The sequence below is a fragment of the Orbicella faveolata genome, unplaced genomic scaffold, assembly GCF_042242905.1.
Source record: "Orbicella faveolata isolate gen_17 unplaced genomic scaffold, um_ofav_v1 contig_46, whole genome shotgun sequence".
Classification (NCBI taxonomy): Eukaryota; Metazoa; Cnidaria; class Anthozoa; order Scleractinia; family Merulinidae; genus Orbicella; species Orbicella faveolata.
In genome coordinates, this window is record NW_028301576.1 from 8,941,896 (window position 1) to 8,964,617 (window position 22,722).

At 41.3% G+C, this 22,722-nt stretch overlaps 1 protein-coding gene and 1 pseudogene across 1 annotated transcript; one reads left to right on the forward strand and one right to left on the reverse strand.

The window, feature by feature from the left end:
- Positions 1-3,396: 3,396 nt before the first annotated feature.
- On the reverse strand, positions 3,397-4,689 carry LOC149098255 (uncharacterized). Its single transcript, XM_089276664.1, has one exon. The coding sequence runs from the start codon at positions 4,687-4,689 to the stop codon at positions 3,397-3,399; it is 1,293 nt and encodes a 430-aa protein (XP_089132790.1).
- Positions 4,690-17,322: 12,633 nt separating this feature from the next.
- Positions 17,323-19,730, forward strand: LOC149098256 (uncharacterized; annotated as a pseudogene).
- The last annotated feature ends 2,992 nt before the right edge of the window (positions 19,731-22,722 follow it).

Below are 22,722 nucleotides of genomic sequence, written 5' to 3' on the forward strand. Positions count from 1 at the left end.
CCTTAAAACTATTATTATAGCAACGGATTTAGTATTGCGTACCCTGAACGCAAAAAATACGTTAATGGTTTCATTTAATTTTTACATCTGACTGGAAAAGTTTTGTAACACTTAAAAGATTACACTTACCATACAACAGTAAACAAAAGGGAAAGATAAAATGTGCTTACAGTGTTCTGATTATCCTTCAGGGATCCAAGCTTCACTCTGAAAATAAATCGTGAATTCCTTCCAAAAGAAGAGTGAAGTATAAACAATGTCCATTCGGTTAACAGGCGTAATCTAGATATTCAGTTAATGAAGATCTATTGTTGTTATTATAAGTACAACAAGCAACCTATGACTTGTTTCAAACGCTTACATACGACAAACTTTCACATTCATTTCATTTCCCACAGTTATTGTTCCAAAAACTCAACGAACCTCCATGCAAAGAAAAACTGTTTAGCTCATGAAGAAAAAGCAAAACAAGATTACAAAGCCCTCACTAGGCTTTGGCTACCAAGTGTCTGTCATTTTTATAATCAAATGAACCTACGAAACAAACAGATGTCAGTTACCTTTGTCAGTATAACATTTCCTTGGCGAAATAGCAAATCCCCGCAAAAGATTCAATTCAGAAGCCGGAAGGATTTGCAGCAAAAGCAGTCGTTATTCGTTCATCAGGCGATCGCCGCAAAGGACTCACGACAGAAGCCGCAAGGATTCGCAGCAAAAGCAATTGTTGGTTGTTCGTCAGGCGATCACCGAAAAGGCTCCCGACAGAAGCCGCAAGGATTCGCAGCAAAAGCAATCGTTGGTTGTTCGTTGCAATGAGGCGATCACCGCAAAAGACTCACGACAGAAGCCGCAAGGATTCGCAGCAAAAGCGATCGTTAGTAGTTCGTAAGGCGATCACCGCACGACAGAAGCCGCAAGGATTCTCAGCAAAAGAATCGTTAGTTGTTCGTCAGGCGAACACCGCAAAAGAGTCACGACAGAAGCCGCAAGGATTCGCAGCAAAAGCAGTCGTTACTTGTTCGTCAGGCGATCACCGAAAAAGAGTCACGACAGAAGCCGCAAGGACTCGCAGCAAAAGCAATCGTTAGCCATTCGTCAGGCGATCACCTCAAAAGAGTCACGACAGAAGCCGCAAGGATTCGCAGCAAAAGCAATCGTTGGTTGTTCGTCAGGCGATCACCGCAGAAGACTCACGACAGAAGCCCCAAGGATTTGCAGCAAAAGCAATCGTTATTTGTTCGTCAGGCGATCACCGCAAAAGAGTCACGACAGAAGCCGAAAGGATTCGCAGCAAAAGCAATCGTTACTTGTTCGTCAGACGATCACCTCAAAAGAGTCACGACAGAAGCCGCAAGGACTCGCAGCAAAAGCAATCGTTAGTCATTCGTGAGGCGATCACCGCAAAAGACTCACGACAGAAGATAGATAGATAGATAGATAGATAGATAGATAGATAGATAGATAGATAAACTTTATTTAAACACGATAATAATTAAAGCTAAAAGCTTGTGGGGTCGTGGATTTAAATTTAACTTTACTAAAAATTTAAACTTACGATTAAAATGTTTAGATTACAATTCCTAGATTTACAATGAAATTAATTATTTAATTAATTGCTAACTAGAACTATTACTAAGTTAATCTACTATATGATTACAATAAACTAACTAAAACTAGTTGTATATAAAGTCACTATGTCTGTGGCGGGTTGTCGAAGCCGACAGGGCGTTAAAGTTAAAATCTTTAAAATAGGCTCTATTTGCAACCCGCTTTCAAGGGTCGAAAAAGCTTGAAAAACTTTTATGTTGTTCGTGGTATAAAACTATGTTCCAAAGGACAGATCTCTTATATCTAAGTGAGTCTTTCATAAATCGCGAGTTAAGTCGTGGTATAGAAGAAAGTACTTTCCCTCGGAGCGAATAGCCGTGGCTGGAGTTTTCAAGTATCGATTTCATCAGGGGCTCGGGCAGGCTGTCGTTGTTTGCCTTATAAAATAGTCTTAGGATGTCGAACTTATAATACAGGGAAAAGGTAGACCACTGATCATATTTGAGCACGTCATTTGTCGACATGTCCTTGGGCAAGTTGAAAATAATTCTTGCCGCCCTACAATGTAGTCTTTCTATAGAATCAAGTATGTCGGAGTTACAACACGATCCCCACAAAACTAAACCGTATTTTACAGAGGGGAGTATTACTTTAAAATAAAAATCCTTTAGCACGCCCTCTGGAAGAAATCTGGATCGTTTCAGTAAGTTCAGCTTATTAGCAAAACTTTTCTTGGTCTCAAGTGCCTGAGGTACCCAGCTTAGATTTCGATCGACAGTCATGCCTAGCGGGCGCGTTTTTGTAACGCATATAAGAATTGAGGTTCCTAGTTGAATTGGTGCATGTGGTCCCATCGGGGGGTTCCTTTACTGAGTAGCATCACTTCACTCTTTCCTGGGTGAGGTGTTAAACGATTTGTTAGACACCACGTGTATACTTCCTTCAGGGTCTTGTTTAACTGCGCAATAGCGATGTCCATAGTTTCTCCTATACAATAAGCCGTTGTGTCATCTGCGTACATGTACAGGGACCCCGAGCTGACTGAAGCAGGAAGGTCGTTTGTAAATAGCGTGAATAAAGTCGGTCCCAGCACCGAACCCTGGGGAATGCCGAAAGACACCCGTGAGCGTTCCGACTTGACTCCGTTTAATACTGTAAATTGTTGTCTTCCGTGTAAATAGCTCTTTAGCCAGTCAAGGAGCGTGCCGGTAATTCCGAAATCTCGGTTTAACTTCATCTCCAGTATGTCGTGAGAAACACTGTCAAATGCTTTCTTAAAGTAAATAAAGGCCACGGCCACCGCCTTTCCTGAGTCTATAGCTGTTCTCCACGTTTCTGTTAAGTGCGTCAACAGTAATTCTGTTGAGTAACCGGTGCGGTATGCCCACTGCTTATTTGAAACCAAGTTGTTATCCTTGAAAACGTGTCGCACTAAGGTGTGGTTAACTTCCGATTCCATAATTTTACTTGGCACACTGAGTAGAGAAACCTGACGATAGTTCCCACACTCTGTTTCGTCATCCTTTTTGTAGATAGGTGTTAGTCTTGCTATTTTCCAATCAGAGTAGACAGTTCTACATTTAATGCTTTCATGATAGAGGCTGACTAACGATGGGACTATTGCATTTCCCGCAAGTTTTATGAGCTTTGGAGAGATGCTATCGGGGCCTGGGGACTTGTTAGTGTTGAGTGAGTTGACTTTTTCGCCTACCGACTGCGACGAAATTGTTATCTCCATGAGTGGTGGTGGTTCGTCGAAGATATCCGTAGCATTTTGGTATTCTCTTTTCCTAGGTAGTGGGAGCGCATTAGGTAGCTTTTCGCCAACCAACGCAAAATGTGAATTCATTAGGCGTGCTTTCTCATCATCAGCGACACCAGGCTGCCATCACTTCTCTTCAGAGGGCCAATATTCTTCATATGCACTCTCGAGTTTGTAGCATTACTGATCAAGTTCCAATAAGCACTCGTTTTCTTTACTTCTTTAAACATTTTTGAGAAATGGGAGGCTTTAGCTTTTCTTAGGTCCGAAGTAACTTCGTTTCTGACTTTTTTGTACTCTTGCCAAAGCAGGGGACATTTGGTCGTAGTTGCCTTCTTGAATAATTTGTATCGTCTGTTCATTTTAAATCGAATATCACTTGTTATCCATGATGCAGATGAACTTCTTATTTTAACTTCTTTCCATGGAGCGTGGTCGTCGCAGATGTTGGTGAAAAGCTTCTGCCAAGCCCAAAGAATGTCATCTGCGTCGTCGAAAACTGATGCAATATGGAATGGTGCAGACTCAATATCGCCTCTAAATTTCTCGGGGTCCAGTTTTTTATAATCTCTCGTTCTGATACATTTTGGTGGCGGCCTTTTGTTCTTTAGTCGTATAGTTGCATATATCAGATCATGGTCCGAGATACCCAAGGGAAAGGCGCCTGAAATGCTAATAAGATCTTTTCTTGTAGTGACAATAAGGTCAATTAGAGTTCGCGATGTAATAGTTGTTCTTGTCGCCTCTTGTACAACGTTTTGCATCCCAAACAGGTCGAAAACAGAGCAGAGTTTTTCTGCATTTGTGTACACAGGAATTTCCGGACTGCCTCTGTTTAAATGGTCACAGTTAAAATCTCCCAGTAAAATGATGTTTGATGATTTCAGCCAAGCCTTTTCGAGCGTAGGTCCGATGCGGTGGAAAAAATCGCACGCATCAGGTGGCCTATACATGACTGAGAACAATACAGAGTTACGAGGGAATTTAACCTGTAACCAGATCGCTTCAAGACCATCGTTGTACAAATCCTTTCGGTGGATTGTCTTCAAGTGCTCCACATAATAAAGTACACAGTCGCCTCCCTTTCGTCTTTTTCGATCAAGCCTTACAAACTTCACTCCGTTAATGTCCAGTGTCGCATCTGGGACGGTTTTGTCAAGGTGCGTTTCTGTTATGGCAAGGATTTCAAATCTGCATATTAACTGTAAACACCTTAGTTCCTCGATCTTATTTCTTAGGCTGCATACGTTCAAGTGTGCCACTCTAAGATCCTTACTTGAGTGAGTGTCCAGCTTCTGTGCGAGGTCCAATAAATGATTTTCGTCAACCTCTTTGTGTAGTTGACTGGGAGTTATTGCTGTATCCATAGAATCCGCCATAATTAGGAATGAATCATTTGAAATAGAAGAATAAGGGAGTGATTGTAATAGCGTGAAGTTCGTGTCCCATTCCGGTGTAGGATGTTGTTGACATGCTGAACAGGTCCAGATCGATGGGTCGTATGTTTGAATTTGCTTGAATTGCTTTACCGCGACCTCTCCGCACTTGATATGGTATTTAAAACCACAAGAGCTGCAGTTAAGTGATCGATGGTTGCGAGCTATAGATCTCGAGCACTTATGACATTTCGGCTTCTCGTTGTTTAGGCCAGGGTTTAAATCGACATCCCAACTAATAAACAAACGAGACAGATGAAAGGTGGAGACGCTGTTGCGATATCGGGTTATCCTACCACTGAAGAAGCCATTGGAGGAGGTCCTCGAGTAGCCAAAATGGCGCCTGTGGTTCAGCTCAAGCGCAAGTTCAGGAAGCCGTAAGCTATGTTGGTGGAGGCATTGCAATGCAATTCCCATTGAATCTTGGCCATTGTCGACAGTTTTATGCCATAGGGTCTTTTTCCTGCTGTAGCTGAAGATGATACCGAAGATTATCAGATGAGTTAGTATCACGCTTACGAAGCTGTCTCGCTTTCCCGCCATCGCCATGTTCCAGCCTCTACGTGTACTCCCCTGTCAGCCTTTTAAAGAAGGTATGGCGATCACCGTAAAAGACTCAGATTTGACAGAAGCCGCAAGGATTCGCAGCAAAAGCAATCGTTACTTGTTCGTCAGAAACCGCAAGGATTCGCAGCAAAAGCAATTGTTGGTTGTTCGTAAGGCGATCACCGCAAAAGAGTCACGACAGAAGCCGCAAGGATTTGCAGCAAAAGCAATCGTTACTTGTTCGTCAGGCGATCACCGCAAAAGAGTCACGACAGAAGCCGCAAGGATTCGCAGCAAAAGCAATCATTAGTCATTCGTCAGGCGATCACCGCAAAAGACTCACGACAGAAGCCGCAAGGATTCGCAGCAAAAGCAATCGTTACTTGTTCGTCAGGCGATCACCGCAAAAGACTCAGGACAGAAGCCGGGATGATTCGGAGCAAAAGCAATCTTTAGTTGTTCGTGAGGCGATCACCGCAAAAGACTCACGACAGAAGCCGCAAGGACTCATGACTGAAGCGATTGTGACAGAAACCAACGAATAAAATTTGGAGTAAGAGGTTGGTAAAAAACCTTTTAGCAACACACAGAGAGCTCTTGACCCAGCTAAACCGTTTCTAAGAGTTCAGCAATAGTCCTTTGAAGCCAAGAGTCACGGGTATATTCGACTGGACAAACTTTGTCAGAGTATTGTTGCAAGTTCCGTCTGCGTTATCGTAGACATCGACCAAGTTATTTAAACCGGTGAAATTGAACATCTTAATAAAGTGAGATATAATGCGTGCACTGGATTTGTCTTAGTAGTCGTGAGCCGTGATTTTCCAGAACGTTCTTTTTTTTATTTTCCGTGAAGCGTAAAATGCCAATATTATATCAGTTTTCGTGAATTGTGAAAAGGCCTTTTTGTTTTCCGTGAACGTGATCTATATCCCCAATCACCCTCTCTGCTACTTGACGAACTGAAACGACGTTTGCAATTTCGTGTGGTTCCTGTGCACGTTCTGGGTGCACAGACCTTGTCAAAGCGCCTAATTAGGAACACAACCGCTTTTGTTTGCGGTCATGTCTTTAGGCTGTGTCAAGTTTCTCATGGGTCAACTTATCTCCTGACGTTCCATAGGTCATTTGCGGCTTCTCGTTAAAGGGCATGTAAACCCAAAAAATGCTATTTTGGGGACCACATAGTCGTTTAGTACATACATGACATCTGTCAAATCTGTAGATCTTTTGTTCACTTTAGCCCGTTTTTACGTTGAAAAGTCGCTTCAAAGTTCTAAACATCCGCCATCTTGAATTGCGCAATCTAGCAAATGACGTCACGGGTGGACCTTTAGTTACGGGAAATCAAAGGTCTGTCTTGAACAAGTTGTGAAATAAGCACATGTTTACATAGTTTCTTTTGGAAAAACACCACATCTTCATTATGATAAAACGCTGTGTCGTTCAGTTTTGCAGTAATTCGAACAAAACAGGCCACACTATGCATAAGTTTCCATAAGACGCTAATTTGAGGCGGCAGTGGGTAAAATTTGTTCAAGGCGGAAATCGAGCCTAGTGAAAAGGGCCGATTTCGTAGAGCCGACGGAGCATTCGGTTATTTGCAACATTCATTTTTCTCTGGATTGTTACGAAAAAAGTTTCATGGTAGAAATGGGGCTGAGAAAGCAGAGTCCTTTACTTTCTGGTGCTGTACCGACGATACAGTCTCCAGCAGCAACAAATTCTTGCGACAAACGAAAGCGGCCTATCCAAAATGAAGGCAGCAAAAACCGGAAATGGCTGACAGTGCCGATAAAAGGCCTAGAAGAAGTAGAGCTCTTCAAAAGCTTGAGGTTAATAGGGTAAACCACTTTATCTGCTATTCTTCGCAACACAGGTAATCTCTGCTTCCTTTGAGAAACCCTGCAAAGAAACAGCAGTAGAACAATATGTGTCACGCTTGCACATCATTGAGTAACTAGAAAGGTAATTACGGCAAACCACGTTTGTGCCTTTGTATATGTTGAGCCCATTACTGCCAGTGCTGTAACATATTTTCAATAATTATGATGTAAATTAGCAATCACCTTCTTATCCCTCACTGGGTTGATGGCTTCAACCCAGTATACGTGGTGCCAAAATCGGCTGGAAAGGTGCTTCGGATCTTGTTTACAGCACAAGATGGCAGCGCAACTCGAACATGTTTACCAAGATAACCCCAGCACCAACGAACAAGCTGCCGATAGGCAATCTATCGAAATCTCCTACACGAAAAATACAGAGAAATAACTATCTACACAAGTGTTGTACTAAAATAGAACCAGTTACGGCAGAGGTAAATCTGACAATTGAACCGCGATAGTTAAAATAAAAGTAAACGTACTCGTTTCCTGTGTGATTATCTGTGCCGTGCTGCAGTTTCAAGCACCCAAACATCAAGACAGGTTGACTGAAATCCTGGATGCTAGGTAATACATTTCGTTTGTATTTCTGGCCTCTGATTTTCTACTTTTTGCCAGACTTGTCCGATTTCAGCGCAGCAAACACTTTCGTGATCAGTCGGCATTTGCTGACATACTTGACACTCGCACCTTTTAATGCACCCAAGAAAGGTAGGGAACAAAGACAACAACAAAATTTGGTGAGCTTCTATTTGCGTGCTAATCTGACTATGCGCCGGCTTCAATTGATGTTCATCTGCTAAAAATGTAATTTAATTGCAAAATGATTAAATACCAGTCTGTTTCCAAGACGGTCTGAGTTGTTGTCATCTGGTTCTGGGCTGGCTTCTTGTTGATCGTTTTGTCGGACCCTTCGTGGCTCAAATTGATACGGACGAGGCCCAGATTGTTCCACAGCCGCAACTGAATTTTCTACATCACCATCATACAAATTTACCAAATTTGAATCGCTGTCATCCGATAAAAGATCCTCCGAGCTACTCCCACTCTCCCGATCCGCCATAGAATTCTCATATGGAATCCCTATCGCGCAATGTTTGTGTTCCACCGCTTACGTCACGGCAGATGGCCATTGTTTTCACCGGAAGTGGATTTTTTCTCGTAAAAGCTGTTTTTCTCCTTAACGAAACCCAAACGAGCAAAATAAATGCCAAATTCGTTTTCTACGTTGCTGTTTGCGTCGAATAAGAAAAACTGGTATTTTGGGGTTTACATGCCCTTTAACATGATCAGTGTGATCTCGGTTCGTAAATCCTGACCCGGATCACCCCAAAGGAATTCGCCCCATTGGCCTTGGCCTTGTGTTAATATCAGGAGTACCCGTCGGATCCGCTCCGCAAAATATCCGCTCTGCAGACTAAAGTTGAGCTGGCTGGGAATTTTAGCATTAAACAGAATCTTGCTGAGAATTTAGCTTATCGAGAACTAGCTAGCTGGAAAATTTTTTTTGGTATTCAAATAGCTTACATTGTGGTTTTACTAATCAGTTCTGGCTGGAAATTACATTCCGGATGCGATCACTGACTGAAGTGTGTCACTTGACACTCTCTGACTGCTTGACCTTTTGTTTGAAAACATGCTTACAATATAATGTTAGTTGTTTATTAAAGTTTTATTTACCAGCAAACAATAGAAGTCTGTTCTGCTGTCATTTATAGTGTGAAATTAGATCGGTTTCTTTTCCCTTGACGCTCCTTTTTCCCACGGTCAGTTGCATGTTTCACCACCGTTGATCCGGTCGCGGAAAATCATCGTCTGTTCTGCTTTCATGTTCTACCTTGAGACAGCTGGTTATCTGGTGATGACGTTTGTTGGTTTCTGCAGTCTTTTCACATTTTTGCCTGAGGCCCGGTGAGACTCCAGTAACCTCGTAATATTTTGTAACTAAAACATCGTTCCGATATAATTTTGTGTCCAACGGTCGGTTTCAAGCGCGATCAGATTTTGCCGACCAGTTGTTTGAGGGTTTGGCAGCCAGAGAACTCTGAGGGCTCCACTGATAAATTCAAAGGTTCAGGTAAGAACTACTTTGGAGTTGAACTAGCTGAATCAGCCTATATATTTAATATTCAGTGATAATGTTTGAGCAATGTGTGCGGGAAAAGCCGGCGCAGGTTTTCAAACTGTATTCGCCACTGTATTGTATTTCAAACCCAACGGAAAATGCAGCTTCAGTGAAGACAGTGAAAGCAAGAAAAGGCCTAATATGTCTCAGAACTTGGAAGGGTTTTCGAAATTGTCAGTGCATTCATCCACAGTGATCCTACTTCCAAGTGTAATTTCAATTCTGTAATTTTAACGAGCAGTAAAATCCGATCCCGGTTCTGCAGTCGAGGATGACCGCTTTTTAACTCGTCGAACTTTAAAACATGAGCTATTGAAACACATTTGCCTCGTCTTGGACAAACTGACGAGATATTGAAATGATTATTTTTTTCTCGGTGTAAGAAAATATTGTTTCCATCGGTTTCTTTACTGAAGTCCGACCGCGTTCTTTATATAACTGAAGGCTGATTACCTATTGCTGCCTTTTGGTATACAAAGGCTTGCCATGTCAAAGGTCAGAAAAGACCAGAAGGCAATCATGTCGTTCCAGATTTCGTTCTTTCGGTGTCGATAGCGCCAGGACAATAATGTGTAATTTAATTTCTTATGCGTTCCCATTTGTTAACGCGCGTGTTTTTCGCACATTCAGTTTCTGTTAGAGAACAAGTTATTTTGCATGCCTGCGTTGTTACCGGAAATGGAGACATTTCGCCTTATTGTCCTTCTTTTTATGGTGGCACAGACAGTGATTTTGTGGTGGAACAATTATCGCGCGGTTCAGTTCATGTAGCTAAGCCAAAGCGCGAAACATGGCACACGAAAAAATAGGGGAGGGGCGTGGCACCAGTTCACACCATTCACTGAATTCACGCTTCTGGGTTATAGTTTGATGACGAAATGAGCGGTAAAAAATTATTCCACAATTATTTTTCTTAAACAGTTAAATCCTTGCTTCTTTGACTTGCCCCAGGGAATGTAATTTTCAGCAATGTAACATCAGTTAAAATCCACGACATTTCATTGAATTCTCTCATGAATGAGCTATTTTTGTGAACATAGTTCTTGATCTAGATCTTACATTGAGGGGCCCGATAGTATCACCAGTTTTGTATATTATTATTTGTCCGTGGCTGTATGCGTATTTGGATGCATGTGTGTGTGTGTGGACGGGGGGAGGACGCCGGTATAAGAGGGATTGTGCAGTATGTTGCATTTTCTAAAACATATCATTTTTCAGGTGTAAAATTAACTGCGTGAACTATAAGAAGCACAGCTAAAGATGCTGCAAACGTTACCCGATGTCATGGACTGGTACCCAAGAAAAGATGAGCAAATTTGTTGATGAAATCACGAGATTAAGTTTGTTAATCTTTTATGCTGATCGTCCAGTGTATATTTATGACATTACATTGATCTGATTGATACATTTTGTTAACCAGTTAACGAGTAATGATGCTGTTAATAGCAATACTTTTACGGTGAACGGCCTGTAACATTCCAACAATGCCGGGATCTTTGCTGCGAAACTTTGCACTTAACTGTGTGAAACTTTTACGGTGAACGGCCTGTAACATCCCAACAATGCCGGGGTCTTTGCTGCGAATGTTTGCACTTAACTGTGTGAAACTTTTACGGTGAACGGCCTGTAACATCCCAACAATGCCGGGGTCTTTGCTGCGAAACTTTGCACTTAACTGTGTGAAACTTTTACGGTGAACGGCCTGTAACATCCCAACAATGCCGGGGTCTTTGCTGCGAAACTTTGCACTTGACTGTGTGAAACTTTTACGGTGAACGGCCTGTAACATCCCAACAATGCCGCGGTCTTTGCTGCGAAACTTTGCACTTGACTGTGTGAAACTTTTACGGTGAACGGCCTGTAACATCCCAACAATGCCGGGGTCTTTGCTGCGAATGTTTGCACTTAACTGTGTGAAACTTTTACGGTGAACGGCCTGTAACATCCCAACAATGCCGGGGTCTTTGCTGTGAAACTTTGCACTTAACTGTGTGAAACTTTTACGGTGAACGGCCTGTAACATCTCAACAATGCCGGGGTCTTTGCTGCGAAACTTTGCACTTGACTGTGTGAAACTTTTACGGTGAACGGCCTGTAACATCCCAACAATGCCGCGGTCTTTGCTGCGAAACTTTGCACTTAGCTGTGTGAAACTTTTACGGTGAACGGCCTGTAACATCTCAACAATGCCGGGGTCTTTGCTGCGAAACTTTGCACTTAACTGTGTGAAACTTTTACGGTGAACGGCCTGTAACATCTCAACAATGCCGGGGTCTTTGCTGCGAAACTTTGCACTTAACTGTGTGAAACTTTTACGGTGAACGGCCTGTAACATCCCAACAATGCCGCGGTCTTTGCTGCGAAACTTTGCACTTAACTGTGTGAAACTTTTACGGTGAACGGCCTGTAACATCCCAACAATGCCGCGGTCTTTGCTGCGAAACTTTGCACTTAACTGTGTGAAACTTTTATGGTGAACGGCCTGCAACATCCCAACAATGCCGCGGTCTTTGCTGCGAAACTTTGCACTTAACTGTGTGAAACTTTTACGGTGAACGGCCTGTAACATCCCAACAATGCCGGGGTCTTTGCTGCGAATGTTTGCACTTAACTGTGTGAAACTTTTACGGTGAACGGCCTGTAACATCCCAACAATGCCGGGGTCTTTGCTGCGAAACTTTGCACTTAGCTGTGTGAAACTTTTACGGTGAACGGCCTGTAACATCTCAACAATGCCGGGGTCTTTGCTGCGAATGTTTGCACTTAACTGTGTGAAACTTTTACGGTGAACGGCCTGTAACATCCCAACAATGCCGGGGTCTTTGCTGCGAAACTTTGCACTTAACTGTGTGAGACTTTTACGGTGAACGGCCTATAACATCCCAACAATGCCGGGGTCTTTGCTGCGAAACTTTGCACTTAACTGTGTGAAACTTTTACGGTGAACGGCTTTAAACATCCCTTCAATGGGTATTTATGAAATTTTTACGGCAAACTACCTCTAGGAATGTGAGTGTCTTTGGTTGTTTAGCTTTCAAGTTAAATTAATTTTGTGAAAGTTGTGTTGACAGTGCTTTGCAGTCTTGGGTAAGGCATGGATCAGTGACATGGACTGAGATGGATCACCAACATTCAAGGTATGTATTATCAAGATTTTTTTTACTCCTTTTATGATAAAGATTCCAATGTGGTTTACACACTTTTATCTCGCAATTCTAGAGTGGGAAGCTCAGAGAAGACAGTTGTCCAAAGAAAAAGAAAAACACGTTTTTCAATACTTTTGAGGTAAACATGGTGTTACTAATCAGCACTAAACCAGCTCCCTTTGGTTGTTTTAAGGAGCTGGCATAACCCTTTATTTTTCAAAAAAATCATTAGAAATAATTGTAAACTACTAAATCGGGGCAAACATATTAAGTGTGTTGCTGTTGTTGAAATTACAATCATTATTGGGCTAGCAATGTAGAAGTAAGGCCGATATGTAGTAGTAAAGGACTTCAATATTATTTTTTGTTCATTTCCCTTACAGCGTTATATAAAAGTAATTTTGCAACAGACATTTCTTTGAAAGTGAAGAATGATCATCGCAGTTAATTTTCAAATTTAAGCAATTGGAAAGAAGAAGCCTGAAAAAAATCAGGGCTTCAACGGGATTCGAACCAGTGACCTCCGCGATACCGGTGCGATGCTCTACCAACTGAGCTATGAAGCCACACATTGGGAGCGAGGTCAATTAGTTGAGTTCATATCTTCCCGTGAGGAGTGAAATGATGTGAAGTTCATTGTGAAATGTGGTTATTTTTGCCGCTATGAGCAAAATCTACACTTTGATTATGTTATCACTTAAAAACAATACAACTTACCATTTATGTCTTAAGCGGATTGGACAAGGTGTCTCCCAGCACGTTGTTTTCCAATACTTCAGATGCCTTCCAATAACAACCGCAGTTCATATATGAATTATTTCATATAAACTTCACATCAGACATTTCTTTGGTGAAAGCAAGTTTGATCTGAATGTCTAGAAGGATTAGAGGGATCTTATTTTAAACATAAGTGTGAATCGTTTTAGATGTCGGAACGTAAAGTGCCAAACTGTCACACGTATGCTGAACCTGGAAGGCATCTGAAGTATCGGAAAACAACGTGCTGGGAGACACCTTGTCCGATCCGCTTAAGACATAAATGGTAAGTTGTATTGTTTTTAAGTGATAACATAATCAAAGTGTAGATTTTGCTCATAGCGGCAAAAATAACCACATATTGCTAATTTATCTCTAATAATAGTCAACAGACAATAGGCTGTTGAATAAAGGTCCTAAACAATGCGTTTGTTTTTAATCTAGGTCAAAACGCTGGCCAGAACATTTTTTCGCCTATAATTGCCTTGCGGGCATTTACAATGTTACCCTTTACTGCTGGCTGGCTACTTGGCTACTTGCCATTTTTCTAGCTCGGTATTCAAAATTTTCATTATGTCTGGCTGGGAGTTTTATGAAATAAAGTCGATCTTGCTAGCAGTGAAGAGCGGATATTTTTTTCCCAGGAAAGTTAATTATTAATGGTAATTGACGTGGGAGAACAGAATTAGTGCTTGGGAAGTCACATATTAAATTTCCAGTTAAAGTGTCGTTGGGTACTCCTGTAATATGAGCGAGTGAACATGCCAAAAAAAAAGGAGTTTCTGCCTTTACGCCCGCCCAATACCACAGGCGACAGATGCCTGCCAAATAATCTAGCAAAATTATTATCCAGACGTGCGCTCTTTAGTCAAAGAATTTTAAACTGGCAGAAGTGTCCATTTCGATATACAGTTCATCGATAGATCATTCATTACATGACTCCAGTTAATTCACGGCACTAGCGTGCAGAATGAAACCTATGCCTCAACTGGTAGGTCAACGACGGATTCAAATGAAAGCTGTTTTGGATCGCGTTTATTACCGGAAATTCACTTGCTTGGCGCGATCAAACACATCGCGCGTTATGCCTGTCAAATTGTACTTTGGCAATATTTTCTGGACACTTGCTTAGTAGTTTGCTTTTCACAATTCTAAAACAGTGTTTTCAAAATGACAAACGATCGCGAGTTCTGTAATCCTTCGCAGATTTTTGTCTTCTTTAGGCTTCGAAAGATCCTCCGGTTCCTGGTACGGAAATTCAATTATCACATGATTACACGCAGAACCTACAGGTCCGACCAGCTAGCCTTGTGAAACACAACCAAAGGCAACAAATGATATATTTTTGCTCAAAGAAAGCCGCACAGAAAGACGAAAGTTGTTTGCTTCTCAACTACAAACTGAAGGAAAGTTTAAGAAGGTAAAATCTTGAGTTCTTTTAACTGACAAAGATTTTAATAACATAGACAATTTTAACATTTTACTTATTATGCCAATGAAATACATTGCATGATTTAACTACAGTTTCCGGGCAGCAACGCGCGATAGTCCCTTGCATTCAATGCACCCAATAAGACTGAAAAAGAGGGCAAACAATTGACCCTCGTCGTCCAGCAACTTTCGGAAAACTACATCACGCAAAGTTGCACTGATTTAAAGCAAAACAAAAAGGCTATCTTTAAAACGGGGAACGGGGAATCGGGGAATCGGAGAATCGGGGAATAGGGGAATAGGGGAATAGGGGAATAGGGGAATAGTCTCTTTTCTCTTTTCTTAATTCTCTCTAGCCTTTGAAATGACTCAGAATTACTGTAAACGTAAATTAACTCCCGGCAATCTTGAATCGCCGATACATTAATAAGTTTAGGGTCGCAAAATAAAAGCATTTCTCTCAAAGAGACAGCAAACAGTGTGGAATGAGTTCACCAAAAGCAATTCTCTCAAGGAGACAGCGAACAGTGTGGAATGAATTCATCCGGCGGCCATTTCCGGTGAGCAACGCGCGATAGTCCCTTGTTTTCCAGAGGAGAAACATTAGCTCGTTATGCTAGTACTGAACCACGATTAAGACATTTAATGTACCCAATAAGACTGAGAAACAGGGCAAACCATTGTCCTTCGTCTTCCGGCAACTTTCGGGAAATTTTCGATTAAACAAATTTGCAGATTTATAGCAGCCCAAAAGTGCTATGAGCGAAACGATGAGTGTATGGTACAATGAGATCACTTTACTCGATTACTTTAGCATCAAGAGAGAAAAGTTGACCACCTATGCAGACGACTGACACATATAAACAGAACATAATGCCTATCCTTTATCCAGCTGATTTGTTTGTCTGCGCCAAGTCCCTTTCACAGCAGATCTCAGATTTGGCAGATCTCGTTTCTTTCCTTTACCAGCGGAGCCCTCGAAATAACTCAGAATGACTGCAAAATAGGAATGTAACTGAACACCTTAGAGTCTGGGTTCTTATGCCGCCGATACCTTTTTAAATTTAGTTGTCTATAAATGAAAGAATTAATGCAAAACAGACAGCGAACAGTGTCACTGATTCCAGTACAATGTACCATCACTGCCCCGTGTGCAAGCAAGAGAATTATGGGAATGAATTTACCAATCTTTAAGTTGCTTTCCACTGTTTCTTTATAACTGCTGACTGCTTGCGCTGGGAGTAAGTACGACCGCTTGCGGTTCATCGTCTCACGTTTTTTAGGTCCCAGGAGGGGATTGGTTGCTTTTTCGAAAAAGTCACAGCCAGGAAAAACAAACAAGTCACGTTTTTTCCAGCTAGGGACAGTGTTTTAAAGAAGTTTTTAGCCAGCCAGACGCTGAACGAAAATCCCAGCCAGTAAATGATCTAATGCTAATATTTCCCAGCCAGCGTAATTACAGTCTGTCGAGCGGGTTTTCTGTCGAGCGGCTCCGTCGGGTACTCCTGTTTTAAATATATGACCTTGTGTCAGCCTTGCAGTAGTCATTGACTAGCTTATTATCGTTTTACTTTTCAAGTTTGGCTGATTAGATCTCCTGTGAGATCCAACGTTCAATCAAGCTGGACCTTCGTTCAGAGTTTTGCAGTTTATAGTACTTACGTTTTTTCATGTTGAGTAGTCCACATTCAACCGACATCGAGTTAAGTTTAGATTAAAGTTGTGCTCTCTACAGTTTTCTTGTTTATTTTAGTATATTGATCTGAACTCTGAGTGGGATGTGAAATGCACATAAACTTGGAAAAAAAATCCCAAATACTCGATTTTGATAATCTTAAACGATTTTTACCCTGTCTTTTGTTTACACTTTTGCTTCCTGATTGAAAAGATAACGAAGGGAAAGAAATCCCCGGAGCTCGTAGGAGCACATGTTTATGGGTGGACTTTTTTTGGATCAACACTGAAAATGCTTGCAGAAGAGGCTACTTATTTTGATGCATTTTACGTGCAATATATATAGAGACAAGCAGTTCCACATCGGAAAAGAAGTGTTGTCTCATAAAAAACCTTACCTATAGCGTTGAGCGAAATGCAATGAAAAAGGTCTGTAAGCTCGTACGACTTGAATACATGCAAATTTTCCCAGCGGGCAGACAAATATCAACGTCAAGATCTGGATGTGTCTGTTTGTGTGTTGGGCGGGAGGAAGGGAGGGGGGGAGTAGTCTATTAATCTTTTTGGCAGCAGTGTCCTGTGTGACCCAAGAACCCTTAGCCTTTACCACTCCATGTTCAGCCGCAATTTTGCCACCCTAGCTATTCTGTAATATGTCTGCAACGAAAGCCAACGAAAAAAGCCTACGCTTTCTGAGATAAGTGCGACCTTGCGTGGTATGAACCTCGCTTGTTTTACCCCAATAATTGGAAGTTCGTCAACATGTTTCATCTCTAGATTACTTAATCCACGAGTTTGACCATAGGTGTCCTTTGATTTTAATACATCATCTGTGCATAAACACCAACATAAGCTGTTTATTGACGTAAAAAGCTGATCCTAAAGTTTAAATTGTGGCACTGTTAGTACTTAACGTGTTCAACGTGTTCACTAAACGTGTTCACAAACTGAAACAATGTGCAAATCTAATACTAAATGACTCTCATTACTCGTAGGCTTTGGTAGATTGTGCTAGCATAATTTTTAGCATAATTTTTAGCATAATTTAGAAAAACGAGCATAATTTAAAGCTTTTATTTCAGTTTAGCACTGCTAGCATAATCCGAGCTTTTATGCCTTGAAAACAAAAAAAAACCCATCATAGTTCTAGAATAATTCAGTTTGTACTTTACTTCTGTATTGTTATTGGAAAATATCGAGGTCTGGAAGACTCTAGCTAGGTCACCCCGTACATATCTGAGAGGCTGAGACTCTCCTCAGGCCACCACGCTTATGGCTCGGCGGCTCGGCCCCTCAGGCCTTAGATCAAAGATGGCGTCGTCCTCGAGTACATCCACTGATTCCACTCCCAGCACTTCCAGCACTCCCAGTGCCGTACCGAGAGCTTCAATCTCTAGAGAACGTGTTCCTAAAAGTAATACTGGAAAGTACAAGGAAAGAGGTAACTCAGATCCAAAGAACATGAGTCTTCGTGATCGAATCGAAGAATTTCCAGAGGAAAATTTGTGTCTTCGAGGTGGAAAACTGTTTTGCAATGGGTGTAAGGAGATATTGAGCTCTAAAAAGAGCATTCTCAAAAACCACTTTGCTTCCAAAAAACATGCCGCAGGCAAAGAGAAGTTAAAAGTGACAAAAAAGCGAGATCAAACGATCGAAGAAGCACTTCGTAAAGAAAAACACAACAAGGATAGCACCTTGCCAGTCGAGGGGAGAGCATACCGTTTACAGGTGGTAGAGGAGTTTCTTAAGGCTGGAATACCCATACGTAAGATGGACAAACTTCGAACGCTTCTTGAAAGGCAAGGCTATCGGCTGAGTCACAGTTCGAACATGATGGATTACGTAACGATAATATACAAGCAGGAGATTGAGAGAATTAAAGCAGAAATTCGCCAAGGAGTATCAACAAGGGACGTATCTGTCATTTATGATGGCAGCACGAGACAGGGTGAAGCGATCGTGATCCTGGTCCGTTTTGTCGGTGATGATTGGAATATCGTTCAACGACTGATCAGAATCGATATTTGTGCCAAGGCAGTGAATGGTGACCAGCTTGCTCAAGTGCTCAACGAGTGTTTAAGTATCGAGTACGGTGTGAGAGGAGAATCTCTGATAGCTGCAATGAGAGATGGGGCCAGCGTAAACCAAGCTGCGTTAAATCGCATCCAGTTTATATTCCCTAAGACATTCAATGTTGTTTGCTTCTCTCACACTCTGGACAATGTCGGTAATCATTTTGTTATCCCCAATCTGACAGAGTTTGGCAATCTGTGGATCCGCTTATTTTCGCAAAGCCACAAAGCGGGACTAATGTGGAAGGAACTGACTGGACGTAAGCCGAAAAGTTACTCCGAAACTCGCTGGTGGTCCCGATGGGAAGTGTACAAACAGCTTATGGAACAATATGGTGATGTACAACGATTTATAGATGACATGGTTAGAGAGAAGGTTGCTCCTCAGACCTCGCGTCAGTTGGCTGATTTCTTCGCAGATCTGAATAAGGTGATCAGTCTCAAGCTTGAACTAGCAGCACTCATTGATGTTGGCGAAGTATTTGTTAAGGCCACTTACGTTTTAGAGGGCGATGGCCCTCTTGTTTTGTCATGCTTTGAGACATTACAAGGAGTTTGCAATGCATGTCAGAATGTACATTTACCCAATGTCCATGCCGTAGCTGTAGCTATAGTCGACGCTGATCCCGCACAGAATGTTGCAGCATTGGAACAGGAGGCCAAAAGGAGTGTCCAGCCTGCAATTGAGTGGTTTTTGCGTAAATTTAATGTGGAATTGCACGACACGTTGAGCACATTCAAGGCTGCACGAATAATGTGTCCGGTAACTGTGCAGTGGCTGCGGCCGACACCAGCAAATGTGGAGGCTCTACGGCAGTTTCCGTTCTTGGACAGTAACGATGTAATTAATGACCTCGTTACGGAAATGCCCAACTATCTTGCCGCCGCACAAGACGTCATAATGGCATGCGAAGAAGATAAAGTGAAGTAGTGGAGGCAACAATCTGATAACCTACCCCATTGGTCTTCTGCAGTTATGAAGGTTCTGCTGGTGCAGCCCTCGTCTGCAGCCGCTGAACGAGTATTCTCTATTCTTAACTCATCGTTCAATGATTCACAAGAGCATGCTCTCGTGGACTATTTACAGGCTTGTGTAATGCTTCAGTACAATAACCGATAACAGAGAGATTAACAACATGCATAGTTGTCTTTATACTAAACTGAGGGCTTTGCCTGGATGGCGTCTAAAACAAGTATATACAAGTAACTTTCTGACCCGGATTCAGAACCCAGAAATGGTTGATTTGGATATCATTTGGCTTTTCGAGGTGCGCACATGCGTATTTGCCATGCTGAAGACTGTAAGACTGGAAGGTGGACTGTCTGAATGTTCATTAAAGTCAAAATTGATAGAGTTAAGCTACTGGCGATCTTTATTTTCCTTAAAATCCAAGTAGCATAACTTCGGTGACAGAGAGCATAATTTTCAGAAAGTAGCATAATTTTGGCATAATTTCTACAAAATATGAGCACTGCTAAAAGCATAATAAGCTTTTTTTTTCGAGCACAATCTACCAAAGCCTAATTACTCGTCCACAACATGGGTGGGAGCGCTTATTTTAAATTTCGGCCGATAGGAGGGGGGCTTATTGGAAGTGGGCGCTTATTCGAGGTTGGGGGGAGGGGGTGGGAAAGCTAATTCCAGGATTTACGGTGAATCAAGGTACCAAGGAATTCATGCATGGGATTAGGTTCATGAGACTGAATATCAAAGAGTCATTGCTACATACATGGATTTGAAAAGAAGAGGAGGCGGCTAAAATCGCCGTGTAAATTTCCTACAAAGTTTTTCGAAGTGTCGCTAATTATAACTCTTTAAGTCACTAGTTAAAATTGCTGCCAAATGCAGGTTAAATATATCTAGCCCTCTTCCATCAACTGAAAGCCATAAACAGGTCAACATCACGCATGCTTGCAGCTGCTGAGGCTAATTCACGATTCATTGACATCACGAAACTAAAAGCTAGTGGATATTAGACTGATCCTTATGTTAAAGAGGTTTTAACCTATATACTATGAACTACAGGCTGGTCTCTACATTGCAAAAAATAAATAAATAAATAAATAAATAAATAAATAAATAAATAAATAAATAAATAAAAAAAACTGATAAAAGTAGAAAATACCTATCCTTTACACTGTCAGCGATGATAAATTATTCCGAAGACAGCTGACAGTTAATTGCGGTTTCACGGTGTTCAGTATATTTATGGACTACCTGTTAAAAGGCAACAAAGTCATCTGGTAAATAAGTGTGGTTGTAATGGTTTTATACAACCATCACGAGTTGTCAAAAAGGCTAACATGTCAACTTCAAACTGAAATTTTTCAATGACGAGGAGTACATTAACTTATCATAATAAAATGGTTTTGTGAACCTTCACTTGAAACACTTCGTATTACAAGCCAGCCTAAATAGATAAGATGCATTGTTCTTGTTTTTCTTAGGTTAGGAAAAGAGTTTAAAGTGTTTCAAACGGCTCAACATTTTATTTAATTGTTATCTTTGCGCTTTAAAATTGGCAAAATAAATTTATTCGCATTTCTGCGTTGCCTTTGGGGATAACGTAATGTATTCATGTGTTATTCAGTTTTCGCCAGTGCTTGTTAACAGCTGGTAATTAAGTTTCTCCAGTTTCTACCGCGGTTTGCCTAGCGTTTCACTCATTGTGAGCTTCTGAATTATTATTCTGAAGAGTTTAATCCTATTCGACTCGTCACAGTTTGTAAGTTCAATCTTGTGTAGTTATATTTTTGTATTTAGGTATTTTGTCTTGTTTACTTTTCAGCTGAATCAGACACTCACTGACTCATTCACTCACTGACTCACTGACTCACTGACTCACTGACTCACTGACTCACTGACTCACTGACTCACTGACTCACTGACTCACTGACTCACTTACTCGCTCACTCTCGCGCGCTTACGCGCACAATGATTAAAGCTGTGCATTCGAACTGTGGTGTTCGTTTTCTGTAGCGTCTACCTACATTCCGTAATGTATGATGTGTAGTTCATTTTTAATTCAACCTGAGAACATCGAAAACTAAAAAATGCAAATTGTATATATCTAGCACTCTTCCATCAACTGAAAGCAACAAACAGGTCAACATCACGCATACTGGCATATTGGCATAACGAAACAAAAAGCTAGTGGATATTACGCTGATCCTTTGATAAAGAAATTATACTATGAAGTACAGATTGGTCTCTGCGTTAAAAAAAGAAAATAAATAAATAAATAAAAAGGGAAAAAACCCTCTTATGCTGTCAGCGATCATAAAATTAATATGGAGATAGGTGACAGTTTAAGGAGGTTTCATGTTATATTTGTGGACTACCTGTCAAAAGGCGAGTAAGTCATCTGGTAAATAAGTCCAGCTGTAATGCTATTATACAATCATCGAGCTTTGTCAAAATGAACGAATGAATGAACGAACGAACGAACGAACGAACGAACAAACGAATGGACGGACGAACGAACGAACGAACGAACGAACGAAAGAATGAATGAATGAATGAATGAATGAATGAATGAATGAAAAGTATTTATTAAAAAGGTTAGGCACAGCATACGTGCGAAGGGTTAACATGTCAACTTCAAACTGAAAATTCAACGACGAGGATCACATTAACTTATAAATAACATGAGTCAAAGCATGATAAACTGCCTTAATAAATCTTATTTGAAATACCTCGTTTCACAAGCGAAATAGATAAGATGCATTTTTCCTGTTAGGTTAGGAAAAGATTTCTTGTATGAAGAAGGACATTCGTGTTATTGATATTTCAGCTGATGAAAGTAGAAATATTTTATTCTGTTCTGACTAGTGCTCTGAGTTATCAGGGGTTTACTAGAAAGGTTAAGTCTGCATACGAGCCACGTGGCCCATCTAGCCGACGCTTACCTCTGGTTTCAGTAGAATGAAGCGACTAGGAGTGTTTCAACCCACCCCCTCCCTCCCCCCCCCCCCCCGAAAAAAAAAGTGGATTATTTTCTTAGAAATCATAGCAACATCACCTTCTGCTTGGTTTCTTTTGGCTATATAGCATTTCTTATATTCCATCATGTCGCTCGCGCGCGATTGGTCTAAACTCGTCACGTGACTGAATATGCCGCGGCTAAAACTGGGTAATATCCGAGTGATATTCGCGATATTCAAAGTTACGCGTGTTACGAAAAATATTTACAATATAATAAACACAAGAGCCTCTTTTTGGCGAGAAAATATTCTTTGATGTTTGTCCTTCTTTAAACCTTACCTATAGCTGGTTTTCACATGACGTCACCAAAATTCGAACTACCAAACTATTGATCTTCCTGAAATTTTACTTAAATGATGTA

Excerpts from the sequence above, each read along its gene's own strand:
- LOC149098255 (XM_089276664.1), bottom strand. The coding sequence starts at position 4,689 with ATGGCGGATTCTATGGATACAGCAATAACTCCCAGTCAACTACACAAA.